This window comes from Phaenicophaeus curvirostris, chromosome 3, assembly GCF_032191515.1.
Source record: "Phaenicophaeus curvirostris isolate KB17595 chromosome 3, BPBGC_Pcur_1.0, whole genome shotgun sequence".
In the NCBI taxonomy this organism is placed as follows: domain Eukaryota; kingdom Metazoa; phylum Chordata; class Aves; order Cuculiformes; family Cuculidae; genus Phaenicophaeus; species Phaenicophaeus curvirostris.
Genome location: NC_091394.1, coordinates 86,497,845 through 86,522,158, shown reverse-complemented (window position 1 = coordinate 86,522,158; position 24,314 = coordinate 86,497,845). Strand labels below are relative to the sequence as shown.

General features: G+C 39.4%; 1 protein-coding gene across 1 annotated transcript; it reads right to left on the bottom strand.

Annotated features, from left to right (window-relative positions):
* Positions 1–389: 389 nt before the first annotated feature.
* Positions 390–24,103, bottom strand: TBC1D31 (TBC1 domain family member 31). Its single transcript, XM_069854611.1, has 22 exons — positions 23,988–24,103; positions 22,872–23,018; positions 22,179–22,294; positions 20,495–20,673; positions 17,093–17,244; positions 16,512–16,671; positions 16,087–16,287; positions 14,713–14,886; positions 13,859–13,938; positions 13,610–13,756; positions 13,212–13,345; positions 10,593–10,726; positions 9,823–10,002; positions 8,611–8,843; positions 8,023–8,175; positions 6,744–6,879; positions 5,779–5,871; positions 4,242–4,382; positions 3,035–3,229; positions 2,471–2,621; positions 1,457–1,573; positions 390–758 (listed from the first exon to the last, which is right to left on the bottom strand). Exons 1-22 carry the CDS (start codon positions 24,044–24,046, stop codon positions 613–615), a joined length of 3,228 nt encoding a protein of 1,075 aa, XP_069710712.1. The 5' UTR covers positions 24,047–24,103; the 3' UTR covers positions 390–612.
* Between the last annotated feature and the right edge of the window lie 211 nt (positions 24,104–24,314).

The window sequence follows — 24,314 nt, the reverse complement described above, 5'->3', positions numbered from 1 at the left end:
CTTACTATAAAACTCTATCAGGGTCTACTCCTGGGCCAAAAACATTGGGCAGCAAAAACTGGGCTAGCAGCATGAAAACCAGTGTATTTATTTAGAACCTCACTCCCCTTCTTTTTCATGAAATGAACCCGCTACTGTGCTGTAACAACTCTATGGACCTCCAGCAACAGAGGCTCCGCAGCCTCTCTGGGCCTTGTCTGCAGGGTTTGGCTCTCAGTGGAAGGGATTTTTTCTCTCTAACGCAAATATCCCTGCTGAAGCTTGTAGCCTCCACTTTTACATCACTGACATACTCAACATTTTAACAGTGGTTTGTTTCTTCAACCCACAGCATCCACCAGAATAAACAAAGTACAAAAATACTGCAAGTGTAATAACTTAATGGCATAAAGTGAGTTTATTTCAGAAGTAAAAATAGCATTAGTTACTAAGAAAATAATAAGGTTACAAACAACACACATTTTTCTAGCTAGCATTTTATTTTTACATAAAAATATCTCTAGAGGCCTTTACAATAAACAATCTATGATCAGTCCTTAATCCCACAATACATGTTTAATGCCTCATTGATTAATAATTTGAAAGTACAGTTGAGGTCCACAGCAAACCACCTCAAGATGTCCACTCTGTAGTTGGAAAACGAGTTGGAGGATGTCTAATTCGAGCCTGTGAGATGAGCTTTTGTCTGAGTTGTCGAACTTCTGCCATCAGTTCCCGCTCTTCACATGCCAGTTCTTCTCGTCTTCGGCCTAAAGACACTTCAGTACAAGAAACTTGGACTTAAAATTGCAACTACTGGTTTTCCAGAAATACTATGAGTGCTTACTGGAAAACAGACACCTCTGGCACAGAAATGCTGTTTTATTGGTCCTGCTGTATGTGAGACAGCTCTAAGTCCTGTAAAAGCAAGTTGCTTGCAAGTGGTGCCAATGTTTTGTTACAAAAAATTCAGATGCTGATAGATCACTACAGCAGCTCCATAAATGCATGTTTCCTGCTGTATGCAGAGTTTTGTACATCAGATGTGTATGATTTTAAATTGTGCTTTCACTAGCCAGAGTGGCTAGGACAGCCCGGATGGAACGATTACAGACCACTTCCCAACTACAACTCTCAGTCAGATTTTGATGGAAGACAGGTCTACATCTTCTCAACACCCTCATATCATACATAATATGAAGAGAGAAAAAGCAGAGGTAAAAATTTCAGGTCAAAATGGGCTTAAACTAGGCTGAGGTTTAATATGACTTTTCTTGCCACGTGACACACTTCAGGCACTTCCTACCTGCTGGTAGTGAAGACATTTTTTCAGGTGTGAAACAGACTACAACAATAAACTGGTTTACTATCCACTAAACACCTACACAACTAATGACTCAATCGCACAGTGAGGTGTTCCAGTAATGCTTCTGAAATTAAATGTGTAAGAAAGGAGGGTCCTAACTTAGAAACTTACTGTGTAATGATGACTCTGATGTAGACAAATCATTCAGACAGATGTTTCCAGACCTTGGCACCTGCTGGAGTTCAGCCCCTCTCTCTGTATGTCTGGCCTTTAAATCACGCAGTCTCTCTGTGGGAAATGGAGAGAAAGATTCTTTGTAAACGAAAAGTGTTTAGATTTCTAGTGAATTTTTCTAGCTGGAGGTGAAACAGTTTTTCTCCAGGAAGCAAAACTGGAACAGTCACTCACACCAGCTAATGGAAAGGACAATTTACTCAGTATTAGAAGTCAATGTTTCTACTCTCTGGGTCAAAGCTATGCATCACTGCACTTCATTTTAAGAAATTACAGCTCCATATGTGCTATTTCTTCCTATATAATTAATCTTCTGACAAATGGGCCACTAAGATCACGTGGAATATGGCTACTTGCACTTGCAGTTTTAGAAGAAGACACCCATTTTAATAATGTGCAGTTGCAAATTACTGCATATTAAAAGCATTAGGTAAATAAGGGCAAAGGCTGAAAAAGTTCGCCCAAAGCAATACTAATCACATAATCTTAATATTAATCACTAATCTTGTGTGAGCATTGCAGAGACAGGGGAACAGGAGAAATATCAGCAAATAACACACAAATGCAGCAATTGAGAAGGATGTACTGGCCAATGCTGAAGTGCATAAATGCTTTTTTTCTGTGAACGCTCAGCAAAGTCTCTTGTTGATAGTGACCTTATTGTTCTTTACGTTATTTGACAGAGGATTTTTAGGGGATGTGATTTTACAATCAGCTTCAGCTGACCTAAGCCCCATCTTACCAAAAATACTATTTATATTGCTGCAACTGAGATTCCAAGCCTTGCCTAATATTGTGGTTTCATGAAACAATACTGCCAAAAAGTACTTACATAAAGGAGTTAAGCTTAAGTTTATCCCTAATACTGGGCACTTTGTATTCAGTTGTTTAGTCCTTCATGCCAATATTCATGTCCACATCCACACAGAACTGCATTATCTGTATGCTCACCAAAATAGCCATCTTCTCTTTGCAGATTTTCAGCCAATTCTAATGTGTCATTCATTCTGTCTTCTAAAAACCGCTTCCTGTGCTCATTGGCAGCTGCAGCAGCCCTCTGCTCTTCCTCCAGTTGAGCCCTTTTCTGTGTAACTTCTTCCTGCTGTGCAACAGAGATATCAAAGGTACCTTCAACAGATGCATTGCAAGGAAAAAGCAACAAGCAAAACCATATGAATTACAGACTACACCTCACCCTTACACTGAAATATATGTTATTAAACTGAATTAGTGTTTCTTTTTTGAAAAAATTCTCCCTCAAACACCTGGTAAAGGTAAAAACTTGGGTTTGAGAAAAAAAAAATGAGAGGAACTTAACAGAATTAGGAATATGCTTTCCTAAGCCTAAAATATCCTCACTAATTTCCTTCCAGAAGCTTCCAGCCAAAACAAGAAAGGAGATTCCTAACGAAATATTTCTTTGTCATCTTTCAGTTTTCTGCCTTATGATGTTATGAGCAAAATACAGTTACATTTGTGCCTGTCCCACTTAAGACAAAGAAATAATGCAAATACCGTTTTTTCTTCTGCTTCCCTCATGGCTTTCAGCAGTTCAGCTTCTTTCACCCTGCTGTCACGCAGGAGCTTGGCTATCTCTTCGTAACACTTCTCACGGTCCTGATCATCACGCCTTAGTTTATGCAACATTTGCAACCTCCAGTCGGCATCAATGCGTTTCTGCTCTGCTTTGGCTAAATTTTCTTCAGCCACCTAATAAAACATCTTTCTCACCAGGAATTCAATTACTCTATTTCAAGTACGCAGCCTTACATACAGATAAGTTAAATGAACTGTCAGATGGCCTTGCTAGGAGATTGCACCTGCAGTGCCACTCCTCAATGCATGACAGAAGGCTGTCTTGTCTACCAGGGCTTTCTTCTGCTTTTTCTTCATCCTTCTTATTCTTTCCCTTACCAAGGGTCTTTGCTTTGTTGGTGTGTTTTATTTTTTTTTTTAAATCTTGTGGAGAGAGGCATCAACCCTCTCCATGGTTTTGGAGATTTTGCTTTCCTAGCATGGATTTAATACGATTTACAGGTGCAATTAACAGTAGATGGATACACGGCTGCCAATACTTCCACCCACATCCATCTGCTTCCAAAAATTAAAGGCTGTTTACAAAAATGCAGACCCATATGTTTATTTCTAGACATAAATGCAGATGCCAAGCATATGAGCAGTGGGTTAGCTGCAACTATTTTTCCAACTGTGCAGTTATAAGTTCTGAGCTTGAAAATCTGAACAACTAGTAACATCAAGCTACACACATTCTTTACTGTGATCTAGAAGACAGCTTCTACAACTGAATTTCCTGCCAAGTACTACCAACTGAAAGTTCTTTTGACTGACATTTGTTTTATTATGGTTACAAATAAAACATGTTCCTTAACAGGAGGATGATTTATTCTGAAGAGCATGTTTGATTCTTACATGCCTTCTAAGTTCTGAGAAGTAAAGGAAAGCTGATATTCATGGCAAGCCCAGACGATTCCAGTGTTATATAACTGTTTGGACACTTCAGTGAGATTTTTTAAAACCTCAAAACTGTAAACAAACCATAACATTCAATTAAAAGACACATCTAGAAAATAGATTTCTTTAAAAAATATTTTCACATTAACTTGAACTAGTTGACTGCAATTAAGATACTATCAACTAGTACTACTTGTATGAGTTAGCACTCTAACTCCCCAAAATACGTGTTAGGATCAAATAATCTTACTATCTGAGCTTTCTTTTGTTCTTCTCTATCTACTTCCATCAGTCTCTGAATGACACGATCTTCCAGATCCACCCTTCTTTGATAGGCATCGACCTCTTCTTTCATTTCTTTTGTAACTGCCTCTTGAGCTTTCATTAGATGCTGCCAAACACACAAACATAAATTATTGTTGCTAAGCTACTTACTCACATGTATAATTCTGTCTCTTAAACAGTTATTAAAATTCCATTAAACTAATATTTGAATATATCAACACACCTCATCCCACTATATATCATAACTGTCCAAGAAAGTGATTGTCCCTGCTATTTCATCCACTTGGAATTACACTAAGACTGGATCATCACAGTGGTCTTGCTGGTTGTTACTGATGTAATTCCATTCTCTGAATTACAGTAGAGCATAAAAACAGAATTCCAATTTAAATGAACTAGATGCATCATGAAAATATTCTGTACTTTTACGGAAAATTTTAGCCAAAACCTCAGAAAGTTTCATAAAAATAAATCATGTTTCATGGTACAGGGACTTCTAATAAATACATCTGCAGCTTGAATGCAGAGATGATTTGCCAAAGTAGTACAAATCAACAGATGGTCTACAAATAGAACTTTAACTCTCATCACCTTAAAAGGCTGACTTTACACGTACTAGAACACAAATAAGCTTAGCCTGCTTTGCATTATGTAGTCACAATACAGCCAGCTGTGCATTTAAGAAATAAATGCAACAAGAAATTTAGCCCAGTTATGCTCAGCATGGGTTATGAAAAGGTTACGGCCAAAAGCTTTAAAAAGCCAAGTATGAGCAGATACATGCCTCAAAATAAGGGTTAGCAATGTGGCTGTCCACTTCTGCTTGCATTCCATTGGATCTGCAGGCATGCAAGATGGACATGTGTAGCTGTGAATTTTAAACACTTCATTTACTATTTCTAATCAAACGGATATTAGCAAAGCCTTCCACTGGCAGTCTTGCTTTTCAGTCAATAATTAACTCATTTAACTTTAAATAGTATTATTGATTAAAATCCTTTATTACTGAATAGTGATCTTTCTGAATTACAAGAAAGAAACTGCACATTCCCCATGAACCATCCATTCCTTTTTGATTTATAATGTTGTTGGTAATTACACCTTTTTTCATCAATTACACAAATCTGCTGTACTGTTCTCTCCAGAAAAAGTAAATATATCTGGATACCACATATGAAAAAGCGGGAGTTTCTGGTATGAAGAACATATTGTTACAGACTCAGTTCTTATTTACATGTTCCTCACTTCTCTCAGCCAGCTGAGCATGCAGATAAACCCTGCAGCAACCAAATGATAGTTCTGCACAGAAGAAAAATATAGTGGGGAGGATATGGATATTTTCTCCTAGAAAAACAGATAGCAGTAAGTTGTACTAATGCTTTTATCAAAGGTATCAGAGAGAAAAAGGGCTCCTTTTTTCCTTACAAAGCCTGCTTGAACAAACAGAACTGCAAAGGAAGAACTATTAAGTATAAACGTCTGTACAGGTCCCTAATAATTACCTGTTCAAAAAGCTGTCTTTGTGATTCAAGTTCCATCCGTCGTACTTCCACATCTTGAACAACAGCAGCTGTTTCCTTCTCTCTCATGGATACCTTGAGCAGAAGAGAAACACATGAACATACAGTAAAAGAGAAATTCTTCACCCTTTAAGAAAACAATATCAAGCACAATGTCCAAACCCCCAAGCCTATAAATTCTAGTTAAGACAGGGAAAAGTGGAGAAGATGCATAAGAACAGTTTTGCATCCAGCCAAGGATAGTAATGTCAGACTTGATCTAGCCCTAATAAGCTGTCAGATGCAGCTTCAAATTGAATAAGGAGTCTCTGAACCCAGAACACTGCAGAAAACAGTATGCACAGGGAAATGCCCACTTTGAACCTGGCAGAACCTGTGCTGAGCTGAAGGTAACAAATCTTACAGCACTCCAGCTGCGGAAATAAACACACAGCTCCACTGTGCTCTGCAAAGCGCGGTGCTGAGACATGAGGAATGGCCCTGCAAAGACTCAATTTGTGCCCAGGAGGTTCAAAAGCTTCCTGTTCTCAGCATCTGCACGGTACTCGAGCTAGTAACACGGGAGCAGAGCCAGGCCTGGCCAGAGGCCGCTGCAAAGCCTCTCAATGAATGGCAGAGTTAATTTGCAATTTGGACATACTGCCCACAGACAGCTGAGAATTCACTAGCCCTTTAAGGAGCTCATTACATTTTTCAGCACTGCCAATAATACAGATGAATCTGGCTTTTCTTAGGAATTCTGCCAGTTAAAGCAGGCCAGTGGAACACAGTAAGTGCCAAATAAAACTGTTAAATTATGCATTTACCAATTAAAGCAGTCCATCTCATGCTAAATACACCTCTGGGCTCACAAATCACACAATCAATTGTAATTTTAGTCATGCATGTTTCTTCTTGTTTATTACTAATAAGCCTTCAAGAAAAGAATTGCTTGTGCAATACTCAGCCTTTCTTGAAATTTCATCATCAAGACGTTTCAGTTCCATTTGACGCTGATCTTGCTGGTATTTCAGAAAACGCCTTCTTGAAGCATCTAGAAATTGTTGTTCCTTTACTTTCAGTTCTCTTTTCACAGCAGCTAGTCTTCAAGGCCAAAACATACAGAAACAAGGGAACTTGTATATACAAACAGGCCAATACCAAAGAGCACAAACTTGCACTGCAGTTATCTGTTACTTACTATGAGCTAATTTATAACTCATAAAGCTTAGGACAGTTGCTTTCTGTCTTGTAAATTGTCCAGTTTTCATTTACAAGACAAAATTATATTTACAGACACACAGACATCCTCTGATGCCAATGTCCCAAATTAAGCTTTGGAGTCCTGTGCTCTGTTTCTGTTCTTCTTTAATAAGCGCTGGTTTACAATTGCAATGATCCAGAACTGGAAAATATTCCTTAGAATAATTGCCAGTGTTTTGGTATCTCTTCCTGCAAAAAACATAGTCCTAAATTCATTTGGAAAATATCAAACTCTTTCAAAGAACAAAACCACAAACTCAAGAACTAGCTTGAAAAGAAAGGCTCACTGCCCTCTTTTATTAGAAAAAAATCTATTTACTCTGTAGGTAACAGAGGTTTAAGAGAAGCGCCTGTAGATGCGGCACTTAGGGACATAGTTTGGTGACGCATTTGGTAGCTTTAGATTAATGGTTGTACTTGATCTTAAGGGTCTTTTCCGTTTATTTGTAGGTAACCTAAAAAATTATGGAGATGTTGAAATTCTCCTAAACCTTCACAATTGCAAAATGCACAAACTAGCAGTTCAGCTTCAGTAGCATCACAAGTCTGCTCAGCAACTAGTATACAAAGTCTTCTTTCTAAATCCATTAGGAATACAAGAATGTGTAGAGTCATTGATACTACAAGTGGCTCTCATATTTGCAGGGTGAGTCTGCCCTCAGTGCAAGTCTGAAGTCTCAGTGCGCAAACAAACAGCAACTGACTGCTTAAAAGCATTCACAGTCCAAAGAGACCAAACAAAAGTCTGGGAGCTAAGACAAAAATATGAAGTGATCTGGCCTCTAAACTGCAGTATTTCCTCAGGCAAGGCAGTCGTACAAGGCAGATCACTTCATTCCCATACCAAGATCTGACCCACTAGACCACAGAGTTTTCCCACATTACAATTTATAAGAAATGGTGGCTATTTTGTTTTTACTCATGTTTAAAAATGTAATAGTAGGATACAGTAGCCAGGCCCCTAATGATTCTTTATTATAATACCTCTGCCTCTGTTCCACCAGCTTCTCTTCTTCTTCCAGTAGGATTTTTCTCCTCTGTTCTTCAGCTTCTTGAAGTAAGTCCTGCTTTTGATACCAGGCTTCATCTTCTGCTTTCTGTTCCTGTGCTTTAGCTTCTAATTCATGCGCTAATTGTCTACATGGAAGGACAGCACATGTTAATTGAAGCCAAGTATCAAGAAATTACTTAATCACTTAGAAACTGATGACTGTACTAGCAAAGACCTGAGGAAATGCAACGTCACTCTTTATGTACCAATAAAGTACATGGGAAAAGCTACAATACTGACTTTTACAGACAACAGGGCATTTCAGGTGAAGCTTTCAAAGTCTGAGGACTTGCAGCCCAGTATTTTTTTGTGTGAAATGATAAACATCTTCTGCTTAAGACAAGACTGCTGATTTAACTTAAAAATGTGTTAAACCAAATAACTCTCAATTTTTATCAGCCATTTGAAGTCATCTTCTTGAATATTTTTGTTTCTCAAGCATACACATTACAACAGAAAAAAGCAATTGTGTCCACCTGTCCCTCCCAGTCTGACACTGTCTTCAGCTTTCCCATAAATACCTTTCTCGTAAGTATTCAATTTCATCCTGTCTGATCCTCTCCCGTTCCTGAGTTTGATAATCCACAATGAACTTGGGATATTTATTAAATACAGGGTACCGTCCTTTTGTAAGTGGTATGAAGTCATCAAACATACGTTTTGGATGGATATCTAGTGGTGTAGCCTCCATAAGCTGATAAGCTTTCTTAATCACAATGTTGATGTCCAGGTTGTTACGATGATGAAAGAAATACTGTAAGAGACATGCTTCTATTTACATTCTACAAAAGATTAGGCAAGTTTTTAGTAGACCTATTGAGGAATAAATAGGTAAATCAGCAAAAGTTGATTTTAAAAGGGATTATTAAGTTAGTCCCATCGATTAGTAAAATATCAATGGCTCAAACGACTTGACCCAAACCTCTTCAACCTGTAAAAGTATGCTCTAGCTTACTTAGTTCTCTTCAAACGGCAGTTGCGTAAGGGATCTGGAAAGCTAGGTGTGAATTCAGTGTCCAACTACCTAGACAGACACTCCTACTGCTGGATAAACCTCCCTTGATTTCTGGTGTTCAAACATGAAGCTTGGAATCTCATCTTCTTGAAGGACTATTCTTCCTGTCAAAGATCTTATTCACAAAGAACTTCTTTAAATTGGTTATTATTAAGGGTAGCAATAATGTTGGTTGCTTGATGCCTGTCAAAATGACTGCTCACAAGCATGTTTTCAAGGCAGAACCCTTTGTTTGCCTAAAGAGACGTTCTGATATGAAAGAAACATTCCTCCTCCCATGTACGGCTAAACACAACAAAATATTTCCATCTAGCTTCAGAGAAGGTCAAATACTACTGCCTAATTTTGGAAATCTGAAAGCAAACTAATGAAACAACATGACTGTCTTGTCTCCAAAGGCCCAAGTCGTTATTAGATCCCCAGAAAGAGGCAGAATTATTTTGTGGTTGATGAACTATTCACATTTACAAAATGGCTTTTAGTGGCACTAGAAAGCTTATGAAAGCTTTTAAAGATCTCACTGCATGAAACTGCAGGAAATTGCTCAATATTTTACTAACTTATTGTACATTTGTCAGGTTGTTCTGAAAGACCTAATAATACATTAATGTGGAAATGGAACACCTCCTTCTAACATCTCCTCATAACAGCAGATACAATGTTTTATAAGCCTCTGTAGGTACACTTATATGACTGAATTAAATAAGAAGATGCTTACTTCAAAATCTGCTTTTTGATGACAGTGGAGCAAGGGAGCTCTGCAACATATGATATAAGCAACAACCATCATTAGAAAGTATGAAGGATGATTGGAGAAGATATTGTCAAAGACTTTCAGCCATTCTTCTCGTGTTAGAACCTCAGAGAACAGTGTTTCTAGAAGAGGCCAAGCATAAACCTATATTATTTGGGAAAATTGACAAAATAATCTGTTAGTACCATTTTACCATTTCTTTGAAAGAAATAATACTATCTTTTCATCCTTTATACCAAGAATCTGTAGATTTATAAAAGAAACAAACTAAACAGAATATTTGAAGATAAGTTTTATCACCCACTATAAAAATTCAAAATATGGGGTGATTATACATAAATTTCTTAGTTCACTAGGTGTCTAAATCTTCTATTTAGATTTGTGAAGCTAAAGTCATCCCTAATGATAAATAGCGATTACAAAATTAATTCATCACATTTATGCCCGCTTAACAAAAAAAAAAAAGTACATTTATGATTTGCTAAGTAGATTTTCAAGCAATGTAGACTTGAAAGCAAAGAACCGCTAGGAACTCCAGTAGCACATATGTAAGTTTTATGATCATGGAAAAGGAAAAGCTGCAGGAAAGCAATGATATATTCTTTATACTCCCATACCATTCATCATTATTTAATGAAAACTCCCTCAAAAAAGAACTATCTCAAAATAAAAGACTAGTGCGCTATCATTCACTGCAGTGACATTTTATACGCAAAAGCTGGCTAGAATATTACCTGTGAAGTCACATTGTATTTTATTAAATGCTGAAGTAGTTCTTTGTCATGATGTGCCAAAACATTTTCCATCATACTAAGGACATTAACTGGAGGATTGGGAAAATACTCAAACCAGTGCTGACAAAAATTAACTGGAAGAGAAAAAAAGCCCAACACAATGCACTGTAATCCAGAGTGACAGACTCTCGACAACCTTAAGTTCTGCTTATAAAAGCTATGAATTTAACAGGTAGTTTTAGGCAGCAGAGCCTACTTAAGATACTCCCATCTCTCCTGTTCCCTAGCACTTACTCCCAAACCATTCCCACAGTACAGTGCTCTTCCAGCTGCACCGGCACGAGTTTTTGTGTCAGTACACTGTGAACCAGACTGCGGAAATAACCTGGCTAAAAAATAAAATGCAAAAAAAGCCTGTGTGCTGGTGGGACTAAGTGGCTGGAGGCAGATGGGTATACTTAAACCGGTATTTCTGTCTCGTGAAACTACAGCCTGGATCAAGTAATTTTTAACACACTAAGAACAATTTCCGTAAACTTGGATACTTACTCACTAACAGCATGTGTTTGCAGAGTGGGTATGTATGCTTGGCAGCACGTCTTCTGTAGATTTAGCAGCAGCTGCAACAACTAATTTAAGTATAAAGTACTTTAATTTAGAATGTTTCTTCAGAAGACAGCCATAGCCAGCTTTCAGCCAAATGTCTAATTTTCAGTTACCACAAGCTTAGGACAAGTAAACACAGTAAAACTTCAAAAGAGATCATTCCATTTTGACTGTGAGTGGGTGAGGAGGTAAGGTAGGTGAGTGAGACTACTTTTCCCATATCTCAGAGATTTCAGTTATCATGATATAATTAGAATCATAGAATGGTTTGTGTTGGAAGGGACCTTAAAGATCACCCAGTTCCAACACACCTGCCACGGGCAGGGGCACCTTCTACTGGGTCAGGTTGCTCAAAGATCCAACCAACCTGGCCTTGAATCCCTGCAGGGGTAGGGCATCCACAACTTCTCCAGGCAACTTGTTCCAGTGCCTCACCAAACTCAGAGTAAAAAATTTCTTTGTAATACCTAATCTAAATCTCCCCTCTTTCAGTTCAAAGCCATTCCCTTGTCCTATCACTATATGTACTTGTAAAAAGTCCTTCTCCACCTTGGTTTGTCTCCTTTAGGTACTGAAAGGCCACTATAAGGTCTGTCTGGAACCTTTTCTTCTCCAGGTTGAACAGCTCCAACTATGTCAACCTATCTTCATAGGAGAGGTGATCCATTCCTCTGATCATCTTTGTGGCCCTCCTCTGGACTTGCTGCAACAGGTCCATGTCCTTCTTATGTTGGGGGCCCCAGAGCTGAACACAGTACTCCTGGCAGGGTGTCATGAGAGTGGAGTACAGAGGGAGAATTGCTTTCCTCAACCCCCTTGTAAAAGGCCACCAAATTTGTCAGACATGATTTGCCCTTAGTGAAGCCATGTTGGCTGTCACTTAGCACCTTCTTTTCCATGCGCCTCAGCAGAATTTCCAGGAGGATCTCTTCCATGATCTTGCCAGGCACAGAGGTGAGATTGACCAGCGTGCAGTTCCCCAGGTCTTTCTTTTTTGTTATAAACAGGAGTTATGTTTCCCCTTTTCCAGACAGTGGGAACTTCACTGGCCTGCCATGACTTCTCAAACATGACAAATAGTGGCTTAGCAACTTCATCTGCCTGCTCACTCAGGACTCACAGATGCATATCATCATGTCCAATGGACTTGTGCACCTTCCTTAGATGGTCTCATATTTGATACTCTCCAGTAGGCAGTTCTTCATTCTCCTAGTCCCTGCCTTTACCTTCTGCAAGTTGGGTGGTGTGACTTGTGCACTTGTTGGCAAAGACTAGGGCAAAAACGTCTCCCGTTTCCTTTGGAGAGGGCCCACATCCTCCCTAGTCTCCCTCTTACCATTGACACACCTATAGAAGCTTTTCTTGTTGCCCTTGACATCCCTGGCCAGATTTAATTATATAAGGATATTAGCTTTCTTAACCTGATCCCTGACTGTGCGGAGGCATCGGTCACTGCTGGAGTAGATGGTGCAGACTGCCCAGCTGAGCTGCAGCCTCTGCTCTCAGGTGAGTACCCACCACTCTGCCTTGAGGGCCAGGTAGGATGAGTGTCCTTGATCTGCGCAGATGATCACAGAATGGTGCCAGTTGCTGGGTTATGTGTACTTCCAGTCTCCCACTTGGCCAGTGGAATGCTCTCCTTTGCCGAGGAGTTCTGTGGCACCAAGTGCCACATCCTGCCCTGTTTCCCCATCCTGGTTGCAGAATGTGCCTTGGTAAGTGACTATTAGATATTTCCATATACTACATACACTTGCTTTCAAAAATCCTGCTGAACTGCTAACTTTTTGCTAGAAATACTAAAAAAGGAAATCTAATATATTCATTTTACTCAGAAGCAGGTTTTTGCTTTAAGCCTAGTGCTGCTACAGATTAATTCCTAGCAACAACTTTAGAAAAGAGATTGGTAACCTCTTAGGAAACACCACATTAATTTCATCAGGAAAAGCTCTTTTGCGTGGGAAAGCTTAAACATGTTGCAGCGTATTTAAGGTTTTTAAAATCACTGCTTACCTACCACTGTAGCAACAACTTCAAAGCAGATCAGCTGGTTGTTCTGGAATAACTTTACAAATGGGAATGCTAGCAAAGGAATATAGGGCATCTCAGCAAAAATAGCAGACCAGTGAGCTAGAGCTGATAAGGTCCTGTACACAAAGGCAAACAAAAGGTGTAGAAAACATTGATCCAAAACCAAACAAAAACCTAATATGCTCTTAAGAAGCACAACATAGAAAGACTGTAAACTTCAAGACAGATGCAGGATTATACAAGTTATAAAAACTAAATTGCATGAGGGCTCTACTGTTTCATTTTAGAATTTTCCTTACAGCTGATTCCAGTTATTAGATACATTTCAGATCACTATATGAAAATAAAAATGTATGATAAGTATAAACAATATATTTTACCTCTGTAAAACTCTCAGCAGTTTCCTACTTTTGATGGGATACTCATTCTGAATATTCACAAATGCACTGTGGGTGCCCTTATCTATTAGGCTATTGAATGCTAAGTGGTTTTCAGGAAGTTGTAATAAGGAACGCCAAACAAACATCCTGCAATTAAAATGCAGACTTAGTCAGGCAACTTCTCTTTCATGAGCCAGTAAACACAAGCAATTTTATTTTGTGCAAGCATGAACTTGCACACAAAAATACCTGTACTTTGCTGGATACTCTCCAAATCCTTTCAATAAGGCTCGCAGACGTTTCTTGTTTAATCCACCTGGCAATTCATTCTACAAAACAGGGTATGAACAATAAATGTAAGGATTTCTCTTTCATAATCTCTTTCTTTGCACTCTAATCAAATAATGAAGTTCCTAACGCAATGTTAAAAAAAGGTGTACTGCTATTTGTTACATAATCCCAGGTACTTCAACAATGAAAAGATATTCAAAAGATCATTCATCTTCCACTGAACTCAAAGAGCAGCCACCACTGATTTCAGTTGGAAGCAGATCAGACCCTTACTGACTAAACTATAGATTATTAAATGATGCATATAGCCAAACAATAAAGAATATTGACATAAGGAATAGGTCAAATTGTGATGAATATTACAGGATGATGCATATATACACACACATACGTGTGTGTAGAATATACACACATATGAGATGCAAGATAGACAGAGAGAGAAGACGGCACAGTGATGACAGAAAAGAAATAAATGTAACGGTAATTCATTTTATAAAAAAAACCAAAAAAATGAAATGGCTTCTAGGCCAACATTTCAGAAGTGCCTGTTTGTTAGCAGGGAAGCAGATCAGATCTGGCAATGTCCAAATGTGTCACAAGTTGCTCAATCAACTTCAGTATTATGTACCCCATAATACTGGAGTATGGACTAGAGGAAATGGTACTGGAACTCCCTCAATCCCCTCTCTGCTCAAGCATCCAAGTGAATCGGTGCCTGAACTTACTCTTTTAAGTAAGCAGCCAAATATTTTTTTGCAATGAAATTTAAATGCTGCACACTGGAGAACAAAATATTTGCAACTTCTTCCTACCTCTTTATTTTCAGGTGATGTGTTCACTTTCAGTTTTAGCAATCTGCTTTGAATTTTGTTTTCTTTGGGTTTCCAAGGCTGCTCTGACCTTCCTGAAGTCACTCGCATTGCCAGTTTATCTTCTTGTGATGTGCACTTGGACCAATCTTCTACTTTGAATGTGGGTGGTGGAGGCTAATATTAAGTAAAAATATCTTAGTTAACATCTTGTAGAACAGATTAAATAACACTATAATTTCATGTTTACCCAATTTTATATGCCATATTTTCGAGCCTGATGGCCACAGCAAGAATAGAGACACATTTATACCAAAAATAAATATACGTGAATTATATATTCTTGAATAATTATGCCAGTAAATAAAACTGCTATAACAAAATAGAAAGACTGTAAGAAGGTTTATGTAGCTTCCAAACCAACTCAAACATCATGTTATTTCCTTGTTTAGCAAACAATAAAAATAACCGGGGTAGTATAAACACGTATCATGTACTGTTCAGGTAATTTACCTTATTGTGTTTCTCAATGCCACTAAAATACTACGCATTTCTATAGCACCTGTTTAAAAGAACTCAAAAGATTTTTATGAACTTTAATTAGTCTTCAGTGTCAGGGAGGTATTAATTCAATGTTGGAGATTGGGAAATCAAGTAACAAAGTGGATATCCCGGTTCATGTCAAACCGGCAGCAAAAATGCAAATGGAATGCATGTGTGACATCTTTACACATCCTTCCTCAGCTCCAAGTCCCGCATTATCCAAAGCTGGTTACTGTTTACTTCAAAGACATGATGATTAAAGACACATGGAATTCTGGATTTAGAAACCTGACTCCCATTAATAAATTACTTTAATAAAATAAGACCTGGTATTTAGAATGTTTGTTATTTAGGAAGGATTACAAGTGTGATTGTGCCATAATGATGGATGTTAGTATCCAGTAACACAGTAAGAATAACAAAATCACAACAACAAAAACACTATTCATGCCTGCAGTTTAAGAGAGCATCAGTTGCAAAACATTCCCTACTGGAAATGGAACAGAAGTCACACAATTATTCTGTTTCCATCTCCACCAAAATGTCATTAAAAAGAGAAACTGGTCCACACAAATTGGTGTAGAAAGAAATACCATCTCCTCTCCTCCCAACATCAGAAACACAGTGATATATATATACTTTAGAAACATCATATTACCTGAAAGGCTGGAGTAACTATGAAGAGAACTGTACAAACCACTTTTTCTTTATTTGCAGTGTTAAATACTGCACTCCAACATATGTTTGCAAACTACTGCTGATACAAAAGTTATGTAGACAAGTATGAACTTTAATGGGATTTACGGCTGTTTTAAGAAATGTAAACCACTCTACCTTATTTACATCCTGAGTCAAAGCTTGGACACTGTATAAATTAAGGTTACCATTTTCCATTACTGATGCAATATACCGTCCATTGGGGCTAATCGCTGCTGTAATAATTCCCTCTTCGTGACTCCCAATGTCAAAAAGGAGTTTGCATGTTTCTATATTGATAAATCTCATAATATTATCTTGACTTAACACTCCAAGGACCTATAAGTTAAAAGGATTCATCAGTTAATACTGTCAATATAAAAACAATTCAGCAACGACATTCCATTAAGCTAAAAAAGCAACTGAGCAAACATGTAGCACAGTAACTTTCCTTTTGTATGGTACAGGCTCATCTCCCCAGTGTCACTCCAAGAGCCCTCCAAGCTTATGTGCTGAATCAACCAACCAAATACTCCAGTCCTAAGCTTTGTCAAAAAACTGACCTGATTGGAGCCCCCATCAAAATTGTCAGGGAGGAATTCCAGATGACGGACAGCACGTACTTTTGCAGGCATCTGGATTATTCTTATCAGTTGCTTTGATTCCAAACACCATAAGTGAAGGTGATTTGATTTTCCACCAGCTACAAAAATCCGGCCATCTCTGGATCAAAGAGAAGGCAAAGTTTCCATCAGAATACTACAAACAAAGTTAGTATTAGTGAAAGAGATAGACCACAGACTTCCTTCTACGCCCACAAACCACTTTTGAATCTGTCATTGTTCCTGTCCTACTCTCCTGAAAGAACAAAATAACTCCTAAATAATACAATTTGCTTTAGTAAAGGAAAGTTTAAACCTTATTTTAGTGGTCATTAAAAATCAACTTACTTTATTTCAACTGCTATGGGACTGTAATAAAAACTGTTATTGATCCTTGCTGAATGTATCAGTCACAGCAGAGTTCAAGAGCTTATAATAGTAATAGCTGAATACTTCCACAAAACATTACAAATACAGAAAGAAAACCTGTTTTAGAACTACAATTTTTGTAGACCATCTTTATGTTTAAAATAGCAATTTACCTGGTAACAGCAAAGATCTTATAAAGGAATACAGAACCTTCTACAGGAGTTGGCAGCTGGTATTTACAGTGAAGAGTATCGAATTCCCATGCAAAAACAGAATTATCTTTGAAACAGCTAAGGATGGTGTTACTCAATGGAAGAAAAAAAACCTGGAATATAGAAAAGATGAAAACCAGAATATGTTGTCAGGAAGTACCCTTGAAACTGGACAAAAGTGCACAGCAGAGTAAAATGCAGCAAGAAACCAAGATATTGCTATAACTGTGTAATGCAGCTGCCAAGTGAGGCCTCCCACAGGCAGCGAGGCCCCCTTCCCCTGTTACAGCCTCGGCAGGCCCGCTTGCCCTAGGATTGGTTTGGAACTTGTTGTACCCTTTGCAAAGCCAGTTTAACTCACAAAAATGACACAAACCTTTACCTGTGTTATTTTTATGACTGTTAAGCTGCCTTGTGGAGGTTTCTGAGTGCCAGAGAGGATGTAATATACACAGTGGGAACATGAACTCAGGAGTAGAAGGGATGAAAGACACGAGCCAGAATTGTCACTCAACAACTGCTTATTGCATTTTCTACAAACAAGCTTCAGCATTCAAATAATAGCAAAAGCCTGCAAATGCACTCTATGAAGCATTCATCTTTAAACTTAAAACTCCTTAGTTTCATTTACAACTATTAAAAGTAAAAAATATTATATAAAGTTCAGCCATGTATTCTCCAACAATGAAATGCAGATTTTGCAGTGAGGATGGATGAAGATAAGATCAAAAAGCTTTTAAATATGTTTTTTCAATTATTCTTAACATATTTATTGTTTATGTAATCTTTTGATAAGAAAAAAAATTGGATCATTTACATGTTTGGATGTCGTCAGATAAATTCTTGCTTAATGACAATTATTGGTTTAGATCAGAGATTTTATTTTGGCAGCAGCACATGCAGTGTCAGTAAATTCCTTAAACCTATAATTTTGAAGGTTAAATTGAAAAAGGTTTCTGGTATCTGAACATTAAGGGACTGATTACATGAAGGACTTGCTGGCTCAGATTTACAGTCAGTGCTACGAAGTTCAGAGTTTTGGTCTGAATGGTCTCTTGAGGCCTTGAAAATCTGTGGATCTGGGTGTGTGGGATGGGATTCATCTTGCTGAATGTTAATGACTGACAGTTGGATGTTCAGGCCAAATTAGTCACTTGATATTGAGCAAAAGTTACCCATGGGGAAAGAGTCCCCTCGCCTACCAGGTTCACGTATCTTCAGACAGACTGAGCTGCCTGTCCTCCTTCAGGGATCCTGAGAAAGTCTAGACAACAAATTAAGAGCAGATGTCTTCCCTGCAGATGGATGAAGTTTACATTTTGGGAAATTGGATTACTGAACACTTCCTCATTTTCTGCTTTGCCCTAGAAAAATACCACAAGCTGGTCATAAGCAGCTGTGGAATAAGCAGTGATGCTTTGAAAAGAGTCATTATAGATGTCTTCTCTTAGCTCTTCTTTCTCTTTTCCTCCACATGCTGTTCTTACAGTGTGCGGCTCAGTCTCTGCCTTCTTAAATTAGCTTTGTCCCATACTGGAAGGTGTGTGTTGGAGATAAAACTGGGCTTAAGTAGAGAGGCATCAAAAAGTACACTGCAGAGATCAGCATGACACTACTATGATGGCTCAGACAGCAAACAAGGATCCAACTTTGGACAGCGAGTGTTAGGGCTGTAGTCTAACAATAAATCTAAACTTTAAGAAAGCCCTTATTTGCATATCTTAAGTCATGGCATGGGAATAAGCACCATCATCGCTATCCTAAAACAGGACCATGAAATCCAGATAAATTGGATTATTTGCATAATGCCCTATCAGAAATGGTACACCCAAACCAAAAGTGCAGGCTCTTGATTCCCCAAAGTGATTTATTCATTCAACCACAGTCACTATTGCTTGGATTTAAATGTTGTTTCCATACTGTAACATCCTGATCCTACTGAATTCCAAGAGCCATCTATCAATAATAAGCTTCTACATGTAGCCTACCCAAAGAAAGATATTGAGCAGCAGAAAAATTTTGTCCACTAAAGAAATGCAGCCATCTTTGGAAGGACTACATAATGATTATTTTAGCAACACACACTACACAAGAATTTTAATAAAACAAAAAAAAAAAAACCAAAAATTTAGGCAGGTATGACCTTCCACTGTAATTGTTAGATGACGTTTTCCGGTTGACAAAAAATTCTGCCTGACCTAGAACACAATGAAGACACTCAAATGAATAGCCTCGTTCTCTGGAAAATCAGCATGGCTTTTTAGTGACCAGCCTGACGAGAATTTCACTGCAGGGCAGCATGTGTGTACGCAATGCTCAGGCATCACATCACTACTTTCTGTAGTACTTATGCCAAAGTGACATTTGGTGGCGCAGGCAGACCTGTTTAGAGCAGCATAATGCTAAGGAAGATCTATTTAAACCACTCCCTGACACAACCATGTTATCCTTCTCACCTCCCTATGTTCTTCCAGTGTGCCTGTGCAACAAACCAAAGCAAATAAACCACTAGGCCGAAATACAGCAATTTCTTTTCAACGAGTTACTTTTTAGTGTTGTTTGTTCCCACTTTCAGTGCTTAGCATGCATAAAAAGAAGAGCAGCTTTTGCATAAGCAGCTGAGTGGGGGAGGTAGTGGTGACTGTTTCAAGTTATCATTATGACACCAAGACATGTTTTTAACAACACTAGTATATCCTGCTATTATTCATAGAATCATAGAATCACCGGGCTGGAAAAGACCCACCGGATCATCGAGTCCAACCATTCCTACCAAACACTAAACCATGTCCCTCAGCACCTCGTCCACCCGTGCCTTAAACACCTCCAGGGAAGGTGAATCAACCACCTCCCTGGGCAGCCTGTTCCAGTGCCCAATGACCCTTTCTGTGAAAAATTTTTTCCTAATGTCCAGCCTAAACCTCCCCAGTGGAGCTTGAGGCCATTCCCTCTTGTCCTGTCCCCTGTCACTTGGGAGAAGAGGCCAGCACCCTCCTCTCTACAACCTCCTTTTAGGTAGTTGTAGAGAGCAATGAGGTCTCCCCTCAGCCTCCTCTTCTCCAGGCTAAACAACCCCAGCGCTGTCAGCCGTTCCTCATAAGGCCTGTTCTCCAGCCCCCTCACCAGCTTTGTTGCTCTACTCTGGACTCGCTCCAGAGCCCCAACATCCTTCTTGTGGTGAGGGGCCCAGAACTGAACACATATCCAATCAAGTTTTGAATATCTCTAAAGATGGAGGTTTCTTAAAAGTAGACAGGATGAGAGTTAAGGAGATATACCCAAAGAATGTCAAAAAGATTGGGCCCTATATATGCTTGTTTACGGTTCAGCAACCACTCTTTACAGCGACTGCTCTTTACTCACCTTCTGTATACCTACAGATTGACGAACATTCAGTTTCCTTATCCTCTGAAAGCTGTCCAAGTCCCACAGCTGTGCTGTGTCACTGGATGTAGTGATGGCATACCTGCCCGAGGCATGGACAGAGATAGAAGACACTGAAGAATCATGTCCCCTCATCCAACTAACAAGCTCCTTCGTTTCTGCAGGAGGTGATGACAAAAATGAAAAGGGTATGAAAGCCATTCAAAGTGAAGTAACTACTACTTTACTTTTCATTGCCAACACAATAGCATGAAAGAGACTTTTAAGCATACCTAGTATATGGCCATTTACCATCACAGTCCAACGTACAAGAAACAAAGGTATCATTCATCATGTAGTTATTAAACCTTACAGACACAAAACCATCTCCTCATCTCCAGGTAACAGATTTCATAAGTTATCCTCATTTCTACACAGAATGCCAACTTGCACAGTCTTGTTTAATTTAGCTTAAGAATCAATCTTAAAGCCATGAATGCTGTGATCAGTTAAGTTCAGCATGCCTCACAGGCAGATTATCCGATGGGAACACCCGCAGTAATCTCTAGAAGTTGAGACTGAATGTTCTAGTTAGAATCCTCCACTTGTTTTGACTTGTGGACAATATGTATGAATGATTACACAACTATTTACAGGTGCAAGGAAGAGAGGTTTAATGACAACAGGCTGTGGCTATAGAAAGGCACAGTCAGAAAGCAACACCTCATTAATTCTTCTAGTCCAAAACATTTTTTACGCTGTGTACTGCATATTAAGGAAATGATTTCTCTGACTACTTGCTACTGCATGATCACTAACCTTCCCTCAGCAACCAGAGTGCACTTGTGGCAATTACTCTATTTAGGTTGGGCAGTTTGCCTGACAGCCCACAAGGTGGTTCCAGCTGACCTGCTGCTGTGGCATCAAAGATGGGAAATGACTATAAAGAAGCTCATAAAGCCTAATAGTCGAACTTTCTGCTGTGTTTACAGACAATTGAGTGCTTAAAGCTATTGTTACATGGGAGGATGACATGAGATTACAGAGTACGGCTTCTAGAGTAGAGGACGGACCTGACCAAACGAGCACTATCTAGTTGACCTCTATGGAGAGTTCATCTAATACTGACTTATGTACAGTAAAAGAATTGACAGTACTTTTTTATATGCAAGTAGATCTGTACTCTTGTTCAAAGGCAATATCTAAAATTAACTTCACAGGCTAGCTGAATGTTTCTGTCTTGATTAAAGGTTTAAATAGTGAAAGGCGTTGACAATTAATAACTCATAAATTAATCTTAACCTACCAAAAAGTGCAGTTGTGGTGTCTCATACTATCTAGATTTAAATATTTTTTAAAAGCCACAGGGATCACTCATCTGCAATTTGAGGGTTTGAGTCCAGTATTATCAGTGAAGATTTTAATGTAACACACTGTTTCCCAAAACAGAGGAAGAGTCAGCATTAAGGTTTGAAATCCTCTGCCTTTTTTCCTCCTTTCAGCCACAGTAAGATCATACATGGATTTTGGATGCATTTAGAGAAATCCTGAATACTCCACAGAGTCCCACATGTTTATATGGTGTCGTTTCCAGATACAAGACAAACCGAAGAATGTTTAAAAAAATGATATTTATATAGGTTTTCATAAAAATCCAGATAGTAGGCCTTCAAATTTCTGTTACCTGTATCAAAGCACTTAATGGAATAATCTGCCAAAGCCACCAGGAATTCTGTCTTTCTGCGAAGATTAAATGCCAAAGCAGTGCAAGCCTGCATTGTCCGCTGAACAAGGTGGAATCTATTTAAATAAACAAATGTTCTCATTGTGTTAGGAAACTTTAGTTCCTAATGTCAAGTGAAATAATAACTTAATCAGTTTTGGTATATTTCAATCGAGAGAGAAAATGAATTGGCTTAAAAGAAAGTAGTGAATAAATCATATATAATTACAATAAATGTAAAAATAAGTGCTGTTTTAAAACTCAGTAGTTTAAAATTAAAAAGACTGATTAATGTATTTCTGCAAATGACAATACTAGGTCTAGTTTATTGCAGCTCATGGTTCATATTATTAATTGAACAGTACTGTTCAAAGAATAACTTCTTGTGGTAGTATTTAAGTTCTATACAATTTCTGTCTGTTCTGTTTAGTTATAAACTTCTGATATTTTGAAGCAGCTAAACTAACAACAAAATATGTAGGGAGTGCACAGGAGACACTGGTTTGTATTTTCAACTCTGAGCAAACTATTATCCATTTCCACATTTGTGAAAAACTGAGGCTGGACCTGTGGCAAGCTGTCCAGGCAAGTTCCACACCTCTGAGCATTGCAGATGTCAAGACAATTAAAATGCTTTGACAGAAATAGTCTTACCTGTTTCCATTCAAGTCAAAAACATATATATTTCCTTGGTGGTCTCCAGCAAGTAGAGAATCTCCGGAACTGTCAAAGGCCACATTCAGAAAACGTATTGTTTTTGAATGGTATCCTTTGACACTATGAAAAATGTTTACTGTAACTCTGCGAAGCAAACAAGCAAGACAACCATGCTTAGAATCGTTTTATTATCATGTATTTCTCCAAGACCTAGGATTATATCTTAAAAAATGGTTTGGTTTGGAAGGGACACTAAAGATCATCCAGTTCCAATCCCCCTGCCACAGGCAGGGACACCTTCCACTAGACCAGGCTACCCAAGGGCCTACCCAACATCCAGAAAAATCAGAAGCCTGGAGCACCTCCTCTACAAAGAGAGGCTGAGAGAACTGGGATTGTTCAGCTTGGAGAAAAGAAGACTGAGGAGACCTTTACTGCGGCCTTGCGGTACCTGAAGCAGCCTACAAGAAAGCTGGGGAGGGGCTTTTTACAAAGGCTGGATAGGACTAGGGGCAATGGGTATAAACTGGAGAGGAGCAGATTTAGGCTAGACGTAAGAGGGAATTTCTTCACAATGAGGGTGGTGAGGCCCTGGCATAAGTCCCCCAGGGAAGCTATAGATGCCCCACCCCTGGAGGTGTTCAAGGCCAGGTTGGATGGGGACTTGGGCAGCCTGATCTAGTGGGAAGTCCCTGCCCATGGCAGGGGGGCTGGAACTATATGACCTTTAAGGTCCCTTCCAGCCCAAACTATTCTATGGTTCTACTTAAAGGGGGCTCAGGACGAAGATGAGAAAAAAAAAACCTTTTTAGGAGGACCCACAGCCATAGGACAAGGGTTAACGGTTTTAAGCTAAAAGAAAAGTTTAGATTGGATATTGGGAAGACATTTTTCACGCTGAGGGTGGTGAAATACTGGCATAGGTTGCCCAGAGAGGTGGTGGATGCCCCATTCCTGGAGGCATTCAAGGCCTAGTTGGAGATGCCCCTACAGGAGCTCTATGCTCCCTTCCAACTGACACCATTCAATGACCCCATGACTTATCGAAGCCCCGCCCCGCGGAGGCTCCGGCCAGCTCGGTCCCCGCCTCCCTCGGCCTGTCCCCGCTGTTACCCGGGCCTGCGGTGCCAGATGGGCCCGTGCTGGCGGCCGCCCAGGTCGCACCGCTCCATCCTCGCCCGCCGCTCCCGCGCTCGCAGCCTGCTCCCGGGGCTCCTCCGCGGGCCGCCGGGGCGGGGGGCGCCGCACGCATGGTACGGCCCGCTCCCGCTTCGCCAGCGGAGGGCGGCAGACTGGAGACTGCCGTTCCCCCCTCGGGAATGGAACCGGCGGCCCCGGGGCATGCCGGGAGTTGTAGTTTTTCTCGCGGGCATTACGCGGGGCCTCGGGACAGGAACAGGGAAGCGGAGCGCTGTCGGCGTAGGATAACGGGATGATAAA

Excerpts from the sequence above, each read along its gene's own strand:
- TBC1D31 (XM_069854611.1), bottom strand. The coding sequence starts at position 24,046 with ATGGAGCGGTGCGACCTGGGCGGCCGCCAGCACGGGCCCATCTGGCAC. Across the intron at positions 16,288-16,511 it reads TTGATGGGGGCTCCAATCAG|GTCCTTGGAGTGTTAAGTCA; the intron begins GTCAGTTTTTTG and ends TTTAACTTATAG. Across the intron at positions 8,844-9,822 it reads ATCAAAAAGCAGATTTTGAA|TATTTCTTTCATCATCGTAA; the intron begins GTAAGCATCTTC and ends TGTCTCTTACAG.